Genomic DNA, 9992 nt, shown 5'->3' on the forward strand with positions numbered 1-9992 from the left:
TCATTTCACTCCTCCACCCTCCACCATCATCAGAATATTTTATTTGTTTGTTTTTGTTATTTTTCAGTCTTGCCAAACCAGAAGCCCTCTTAAAACAGGCACTGTGACCATCGTGAAAATGGAGCTGCAGAGTGAAGTGGGAGAGATATACACTGCTGGATCAAAGAATATTCTAATCGACCAGCCAAGGAAAGATAATCTTTTAATAAGTGGATATGATCAATTGCCGAGTCCATCAGCCAATGTAGAGGTGTCTGAGAAAAGCATGAAGAGCCTTCCCAGTGAAGTTATTCCTCAGTCGGGATCAGTTGTTGATGAATCGGAAGACAGCGAAGATGTAAAGATGATGAGTGAAGAACACAAGAAATGGCTGCAGGTCAACCGTGTGGAGTTAGTGCAGAATTTGATCCCGGATGAGGTATCTGATCATTTGTTGGCGAAGAATGTATTAACAATGTCTGAAAAGGACCGAATCAAAGCTGAAAGAGCGTCCATGAATAAAAAACTCATTGATACAATCATGTGCAAACCGGATAAGGCTTTCTTTGTGTTCGTAGAAGCCCTGAAGCAAACTAATCAACCCCATTTGGCCAATTTGCTGTCCCCTGCAAAGAAGCGAAAACAAGGTAATTTCTTCACACACAAATACACCCACCCACTCTTTCTCTCTCACACACACACACACACACATTCTCTCGCACACATGCATGTGAATAGGTACGGCTCTGTGGTAAAGAAGTTCATTTTCCAGTCGCATTGTTTCAGGTTCAGTCCTGCTGTATGGCACTTTGGACAAGTGTTTTCCAAATCCTTGTGAGCGTATTTGGTAGAAGGAAACTGCAAAACAACCTGTTGTATATATGTGCCTATATGTATATACACACACTCATATAATGAAAGGAAATGCATGCTTTTAGAATTTCATGATTTTACAAAAAGTAAATATAGTACAAGTTGGAAAGACCTGGTGCTATGTGGCATAGTTCTATCTCCTTGCATCTCATGATACTATTGAAAATCAAGTGATTGTGAAACCTGTTAAGTAAATGCAAATCTTGTTAAAGTCTCCATGTGCTTTTTCAATTTTTCTCCTCTTTACACTTCTATTTGTATCAAGAAAACCTTTATGTATGCATGTACATACACTCACACATCCATCCATCCATCCATTTATCCATCTGTCCATCTACCACTTAGTAGGACCGAACCTGAAACCATATAGTTGCAAAGCAAACTCCTTACCACACAACCATGTCTGTACCTCCCCCCCCCCCCCTCACACACACACACTGCATTCCAAATTATTAACATCATCATCATCATTGTTTAACGTCCGCTTTCCATGCTAGCATGGGTTGGACATAATTATATACAGGGCAAATTTTAGCCATTTCTCCGCAGACTGAAAAAGATGATGAACAACCTTAATCGATTTTCGAACCTTATTGGGATCTCATCAGAGGCATCTTAAAATTTTCTTTTAAAACTATTATGTTGTTTCACATGGAATGTTGTATTTGAAAGGTAACCGAATGTTTCAGAAATCTTAGAGAACTGATTTATTTAATGAAAGTATAATCCCATGTTCATCTATGGTGTTTACCCGTCATTTCTCTGCCATATGTTCCATCTTTAAAAAAGAAATTCATCTTTTGCTGTGATAAACTGTCTGAATGCTTCAATTACCTCTGCTCTATTAAAGAATGTTTTATTGCTTATGAAAAGCTCAAAATGCTTAAATAAGTTATGATCAGTAGGAGAGATATCAGGGGAATAGGGAGGATGTTGCAAAATCTCATAATTCAGGCTCTGCAGCTTTTGGATCATAGCTTGAGGAGTGTGAGGACATGCATTACCATGGATCAAAATTGGGCCATTTCTATTCACTAGTCTGGGTTGCTTCTTCTTCAAATTCTCATGCATAAAATCAATTTCCTGGCAATACAATGTTGCTGTTACCATTTTTCCTTGTTGCAAAAATGAATAACGAATAACTCCCTTTGCAGTGACAACTAACTTTTTAGGGTGCAATGGTGGGTTTGGGTAGTGTTTAGGTGACTCTCCCGCATCTAATCACTGTCCTGTTCTACTGTTGTCAGAGAGTATCCATTTCTCATCACAAGTTGAGAAAGCAATAAGGAGCACGCTTCGAGGCGTCTAGTTTATTTGAATCTCGTTCAGTTGATGTGGAACAAACCAATCCGTTTTCTTGACTTTTCCAATTTTTTTACAGGTTGTCCAAAACCAGTTGTGCAAGATGTTTGGAGTTCTGATGAAAGTCTCCAAACTTTTGTTCTCGGTTTTTATTCAACCAAAGCATTGAATCCATCATGCCAAATAACTGATTTTGGCCTACCCTTTGGTCTATTTTCAAGGCTATCATCTGAATGAGAGCTTTGGAACCATATCTGAACAGTTCTGATATTGACAAAACCATTATCAATGGCCCGCTTGTTATTCCATTGAGCTTCTGAGGCAGAGTGCCAGCATGGTAAATGGTTGTTAGACGACGATGATGATGATGATGAGTTTTCATATAAAATTTTTAAAATGTTATGTTGTTAATAATTTGAAATACAGTGTATATACAAAAGCAAACATGCATATGTGTTGTATGTGTGTGTTTGTGAGTGTGCATGTGTATAAGATGGCAGTTTTTGATTATGGGGTGATGATAATGAATTCTTTTGCTTTTTTTTTTTTTTCCTGCTCAGAGTCTGATGAAAGCAAAAGCGCGACAAAGAAAAGGAACGGCATAGAGGTGAGTGAGTGGATTCATCCATGTTTCGTACTTTATACTGAAAGGGAAAACATACACATGTGTCTGTACATTTATATTATATTTAAGAGCCTGTCTGTGTGTGTATATACAAATGTATATGTGTGTATACACACACATATTTATATATAGACACACACATACGCACACACAGATTTATATATAGACACACACACACACACACACATATCCTTTTTATTCTTTTACTTGTTTCAGTCATTGGACTGCGGCCACGCTGGAGCACTGCATTGAAGGATTATAGTGGAGCAAATCAATCCCAGATCTTATTTTTGTAGCCTAGAACTTACTCTGTCGGGCCCTTTTGCCAAACCACTAAGTTATGGGGATGTAAACACACTGGTTGTTAAGCAGTGATGGGGTGGGGCAGGCACAGACACAAAGGTACACGCACGCACATGTATACATACATACATACATACATACATACATACATATATATATGTATATATATATATATATATATATATATATATATAGGTAAGTGGTAGGTTTGCCTCGATCCTTCAGGGGTAGTCTGAAGCATCCAAGCAACCAGGGGATGTTTAAATCCGGAGGCACTCCTGAGGATCACCTGTATAGGTACCGTCTTGGGAAGAGGGCATCCAGAGGCAGGTAATATGTTGCTTAAACCATATATATATATATATATATATAGGTAAGTGGTAGGTTTGCCTCGATCCTTCAGGGGTAGTCTGAAGCATCCAAGCAACCAGGGGATGTTTAAATCCGGAGGCACTCCTGAGGATCACCTGTATAGGTACCGTCTTGGGAAGAGGGCATCCAGAGGCAGGTAATATGTTGCTTAAACCGTATATATATATATATATATATATATATATATATATATATATACATACATACGACTAGCTTCTTTCGGTTTCCGTCTACCAAATCCACTCACAAGGCTTTGATTGGCCCGAAGTTATAGTAGGAAGCACTTGCCCAAGGTGCCACAAAGTGGGACAGAAACAAGAACCATGTGGTTGGAAAGCAAGCTTCTTACCACACAGCCACAACTGAGCTGTTATAAGAGCTGCAGCTGAGCAAAAAGTATTTTTTATGTATGGCTCAAAAGATTGTGCAACATCTAATTTAGCTTTCATCAATTCCAGAGTTGAGTCCCTCCCCACCAACACGAGAGCTTCTTGTTTGGCTTACGATACAGCTTATAAGAGCAAAAGTTTGAATTTAAGGAAACATCGAAAGAGTCAGCTTTAGTCAGATTAGTAGTCACAGTGATTGTGAGGCCTAATATATATATATTGAGTGGCTGTGTGGTAAGTAGCTTGCTTACCAACCACATGGTTCCGGGTTCAGTCCCACTGCGTGGCACCTTGGGCAAGTGTCTTCTACTATAGCCTCGGGCCGACCAAAGCCTTGTGAGTGGATTTGGTAGACGGAAACTGAAAGAAGCCCGTCGTATATATGTGTATATATATATATATATATATATATATATATATATATATATATATATGTCTGTGTGTGTGTATATGTTTGTGTCTGTGTTTGTCCCCCCAACATCACTTGACAACCGATGCTAGTGTGTTTATGTCCCCCGTAACTTGCGGTTCGGCAAAAGAGACCAATAGAATAAGTCCTGGGGTCGATTTGCTTGACTAAAGGCGGTGCTCCAGCATGGCCGCAGTCAAATGACTGAAACAAGTAAAAGAGGTAAAAGAGGTATAGCAAGTTTTCCATAAAGGAACAAAATTAGTTGCAAATATTAACGTCTCTTGCTGCTTTTTTTTATTTTAACAGCCACCAAAATCAGCTGAAAAATCGAAATGTTGTAGAAGGGGACTGAGTGACATGTAAGTATTTCTAATATGTTTCATGCTGTTGCTAATTCTATTTGTTGTTGTTGGTGTTGTCATTGTCAGAAAGGTCATTGAACCCAAAGTCAGGCAGCATCTATGAACATTTGCATTTATACATATATGTATGTATATGTGTATCTCTCTCTCTCTCTCTCTCTCTCTCTCTCTATATATATATATATATATATATATATATATATATATATAGTGAGTTCAAACAAGAAAAACAACAAAAAAAAAACAACGTGAGGACGTGATACAGATATTGTGTTACTGGATGCTCAGGAAAGGAAAGAAAGAGATTTTGACGTTTCGAGCAGAGCTCTTCGTCAGAAATATAGGAAAGTCCAAAGAAGGGAAGACGGAGGAAGAAAAATTCGCCAATGATATACATGAGGTTATATATATGTGTGTATATATATATATATATATATATATATATATATATATATATGGATATAAACATGCCGTATGTTTAGAAAAAAATCTTAAGATCCCTAAGCTCATTCCAACTCTCCTTCTTTCTCCCTTTCTTTCACGCTCATTTATTATTTTCATTTATTCTTTCATTTATCTAATTTTGTCACAGTTTGGCTACTGACAAGATCTGTGGATGGTGGAAAGTCCCCTCTCGACCCAAGGTAATGTGGTGGTGGAACAATGTAGTTGACAGGGCCATTAGGGAAAAGAAACAGGCTTGGGAGGACTGGAAGAACGGTGGTAGTAGGGAATTGTATCAGCTTGCCAGAAGGGAAGCTAGGAGACAGGTTTACTTAGCTAGAGGGGAAGCAGATAAGAAAAAATTTGCCAAGGTTCTGTGTTGTGAGGACTAAAGATTTGAAGTGTTTTCGTGTTGCAAGACTGTGAGAGACTCGTGATGTCATAGGAGAGAAATTTGTCTGCATGGATGATGGATCACTTGCATTTAATGAGGCTGCAGAGAGATGTGGAGACGCCAATATGAAAGGTTGTTAAATGAAGAGAATGAATTGGAGAAAGAGAGTCTGCCGAATGTCGACCCAACAGAGGGACCAGCTATCTCAATTGACAGTACCTTGGTAGATAAAGCAATTAAGGGTGTGAAGACAGGGAAAGCCCCTGGCCCATCAGGAATCACCATAGAGATGCTTAAAATATCTAGCGGTGTCGGCTATAGTCTAGTCACCCATATAGACATTCAGGTGATGTGTGAAAGAGTCATACCCAATGACTGGTGTAGCAGCACCATAGTCAACTGCTACAAAGGTAGGAATAATTACAGAGGCATCAAGTTGTTGGATCAGGTAATGAAAGTCACAGAGAGGATCATAGCCCAGCTAATTAGGGAAAGAGTTAGTTTAGACAAAATGCAGTTTGGGTTTGTACCAGGGAAAAGCACCACTGATGTAACATTTCTGGTAAGGCATCTGCAGGAGAAATAGCTGGCCAAAGATAAACCTCTGTACTTGGCTTTTGTTGACTTGGAGAAAGCCTTTGACAGGGTCCCCCGATCCCTTATCTGGTGCTCAATGCAGAAACTGGGGATAGATGAGTGGTTGGTAAGAGCTGTACAAGTCCTGTACAGGGATGCTGTCAGTAAAGTGAGGGTTGGCAACATGTATAGTGAAGAATTCCAAGTAAAAGTAAGGGTTCACCAAGGATCTGTCCTCAGCCCCCTCTTATTCATCATAGTCCTCCAGGCAATAACAGAGGAATTCAAGACAGGCTGCCCTGGGAACTCCTTTATGCTGATGACCTTGCCCTAATAGCTGAGTCACTGCCAGAACTAAAGACGAAGTTTAGGGTGTGGAAGCAAGGTCTGGAATTGAAGGGCTTTAGGGTCAACCTAGCAGAAACCAAAGTTTTAGTAAGTAAGAAGGCAGACAAATCACAAACCCCTTCAGGTAGATGGCCCTGCTCGATCTGTAGAAAAGGCACAGGTAGAAACTCCATATGAAGTACCCGGTGTAAGCTGTAGACACACAAAAGGTGCAGTAATATCAAAGGAAGGTTAACTGGGAAGATGACAGATGCACAGGAGCAAAAAAGACTGAAGATGTACAGAAAACAGATTCCATCAAATGCCAGGGGAAAAAACTAGAGGTAGTTGATAGCTTTTGCTTCCTAGGGGACCAAATCTGTTGTGGGGGTGATTGCTCTGAGAGTGTAGCGGCTAGAATAAGAATAGCCTGGGCAAATTTCAGGGAGCTCCTATCTCTGCTGGCAACTAAGGGCCTGTCACTCAGGGTGAAAGGTAGACTGTATAATGCATGTGTGCGAACTGCCATGCTACACAGCAGTGAAACATGGGCCATGACTGCTGAGGACATGCGTAGGCTTGAAAGAAATGAAGCTAGTATGATCTGCTGGATGTGTAATGTTAGTGTGCAAACACGACAGAGTGTGAACGCCTTGGGAGATAAGTTGGACATAAGAAGCATCAGATGTGGTGTGCAAGAGAGACGACTGTGCTTGTATGGTGATGTGTTAGGTCTGGATGAGGACAGCTAAGTGAGGAAGTGCCACACCCTAATTGTGGAAGAGATGGATCCAGGAAGACATGGGATGAGGTGGTGAAGTATGACCTTTGATATGCTGTGATCGAGAAGCAAAGCTCGCTTCTTAACCACACACCCCAAAGAAAGAAAAAGAAAACAGACAAACAAAATGGAAGCGAAAAGAATAAAACATGTAACTGCATTTATTTATCTATTTACTTTAAAAAAAATTTTTTTTTTTTCTGTTTCTTTCCAGTTGTAAGAACATTGCACCTTCCGAGGAGAAGCTCTATGGACCTTCAGAGTCCAAAGCAGTCAACAAGGCCAGACGTTATCCATTGAGGTGCTCAAAAAAGCAGAGTACTTAATGTAAAACAATAATGATGACGACACAGCTGGCAAAGGTGGAGCATCGCTATGACAGGGTTTTAGTCAAACAAATTAAATTTAGTCCATTATATTCTTTTGTTTTTTATTCTTTTATTTGTTTCAGTCATTTGACTGTGGCCATACTGGAGCACCCCTTTACTAGAACAAATCAACTCCAGGGCTTATTCTTTGTAAGCTTAGTACCTATTCTATCGGTCGCTTTTGCTGAACTGCTAAGTTATGGGGACATAAACACACCAACATCAGTTGTCAAGTGATGGTGGGAGTACAAACACAGACACAAACATATACATATATATATATATATATATATATATATATATATATATATATATATATATATACGACTGATTTTACCTTTCTTAAAATTGAACGAAATTTAATAGTATTTTCGAATGTCTAATGGAATTAAAAATTATTTTTATGCATTTGTGTACATTTAAACTAACTAAATATTATTTTACAGAATAATAGAATTAAAATTTCTTTGATTAAAGAAGATCGAAGAGCTTGGTTGGGAAAAAATTCCTGATCCACCTTATTCTCCTGACCTTGCTCCTTCAGACTAGCATTTGTTTCGTAGTTTACAGAATCATTTGGGGGACATAACTTTCAAAAAAGCCAGGAGGAGGTCGAAACTGACATTTCAGAGTTCTTCGCTTTGAAACCAAAAGAGTTTTACATTGATAGGATTAAAAAACTTGTAAATAGATGGAAAGAAGTCATAGATAATGAAGGAAAGTACTTTGAAGATTAAATTTTAATTAAATATAACATTTGATCACTTGTTTTCTTTATTCAAAATTCAGACAGAAATTATGGGATGACCTGATAGATAATCCTGCAAAATGAAATTTAATTAGTTTAAATATGTTCAAATAGGCGCAGGAGTGGCTGTGTGGTAAGTAGCTTACTTACAAACCACATGGTTCTGGGTTCAGTCCCACTGCATGGCATCTTGGGCAAGTGTCTTCTACTATAGCCTTGGGCCGACCAAAGCCTTGTGAGTGGATTTGGTAGACGGAAACTGAAAGAAGCCTGTCGTATATATGTATATATATATATATATATGTGTGTGTGTGTGTACATGTTTGTGTGTCTGTGTTTGTCCCCCCAACATCGCTTGACAAACGATGGTGGTATGTTTACGTCCCCGTAAGCTAGCAGCTCGGCAAAAGAGACTGATAGAATAAGTACTAGGCTTACAAAGAATAAGTCCTGGGGTCGATTTACTTGACTAAAGGCGGTGCCCCAGCATGGCCTCAGTCAGATGGCTGAAACAAGTAAAAGAGTAAGAGTAAATACATATAATTATTACTTGATGCCATCAGACATTCTAAAACACTGTTAAAAGATTTACAAATCGAAAATATAGGAGTTCAGACATTACATATGGGTTGACCCGATATTTTTTTCTTTCAATTTACTTCTTTCACCTTTTGTATTTTTGTAACCTGTTCATGCAATGTCTTTAACTTGTCTGCCCTTCTGACAAATAAAAGAAATTTCTTCTATTGTTTGTGGTTTTTGATTACCTTGCATACACGTCTATGGAATTCTGCTCAGATGATTTCTTTTAGTATCATTTGATGGTTTAGCTTAGTCGGTCAAAGCATCGTGACATGTAATCACGGGGATGTGAGTTCGTGTCCACAGCTAGCCATCTACACTTTTCTCTGCAAAATAGGGGTAGTTTATCCTGTTCAGGCTATATTAGCATTATTCTGCGATTGAGAATTTAAAATCACTTCTTTAACTTATTAAAAAAAGAATTTTTTTAGTTGTGTTTGTGTTACTAAGGAGCTTGCTTTGCAACCTTGCGATTTCAAGTTCAAACCCACTGTGCAGCACCTTGAGCATGTGTCTTCTAATGTAGCTCTGGTTGAGTGAACTTTGACAGAAACTGTGTGGAAGCTTGTCGTGTATATGTGCAAAGCAAGAAAATGAGTTTCTTAATTACATAGCCATTCATTAAGAACTCAGGTGATATTACACCTAATTGTTGTTGGCACTCCGTCGCTTACCACGCCGAGGGTTCCAGTTGATCCGATCAACGGAACAGCCTGCTCGTGAAATTAACGTGCAAGTGGCTGAGCACTCCACAGACACATGTACCCTTAACGTAGTTCTCGGAGATATTCAGCGTGACACAGTGTGACAAGGCTGACCCTTCGAATTACAGGCACAACAGAAACAGGAAATAAGAGTGAGAGAAAGTTGTGGAGAAAGAGTACAGCAGGGTTCGCCACCATCCTCTGCCGGAGCCGCTCACCAGTCTGATTTCCACCCATTTACTCATTTATTTTTACTAAAGTTTTCTTTGCGTCTTGCAACCTTTTCAATAGTCGTTGACTCTATCCGGTAGAAAAAAACAAAAAATAAAACGACGCAGTTCTGATAAAAGACAGAGTCGACGCCTAATGAAAAGGTTGGGAATGGTGTACTACGTCGGACTGGCTAGCTTCTGCAGGTTTGTTTAACTGTGTGTCTATGCGCCTGTATGTG

The 9992-nt window shown here is 39.1% G+C and overlaps 1 protein-coding gene across 4 annotated transcripts in view; it reads left to right on the forward strand.

Annotated features, from left to right (window-relative positions):
- The window catches only part of LOC106877111 (uncharacterized), a 36294-nt gene extending 27291 nt beyond the window's left edge, over nucleotides 1-9003 (forward strand). For 2 of the 4 annotated variants that reach the window (XM_089342075.1, XM_089342074.1), the window contains exons 8-11: nucleotides 68-626; nucleotides 2715-2761; nucleotides 4562-4614; nucleotides 7354-7634. In XM_089342075.1, coding sequence (XP_089198201.1) covers nucleotides 68-626; nucleotides 2715-2761; nucleotides 4562-4614; nucleotides 7354-7465 — 771 coding nt within the window. In that variant the 3' untranslated portion in view covers nucleotides 7466-7634. Of the gene's footprint in view, nucleotides 1-67; nucleotides 627-2714; nucleotides 2762-4561; nucleotides 4615-7353 lie in introns of all 4 variants that reach the window. The other 2 variants (XM_089342076.1, XM_089342077.1) reach the window with 2 other exon arrangements.
- Nucleotides 9004-9992: the final 989 nt, after the last annotated feature.

Source organism: Octopus bimaculoides, chromosome 25 (genome assembly GCF_046866305.1).
Source record: "Octopus bimaculoides isolate indiv1 chromosome 25, ASM4686630v1, whole genome shotgun sequence".
NCBI lineage: Eukaryota > Metazoa > Mollusca > Cephalopoda > Octopoda > Octopodidae > Octopus > Octopus bimaculoides.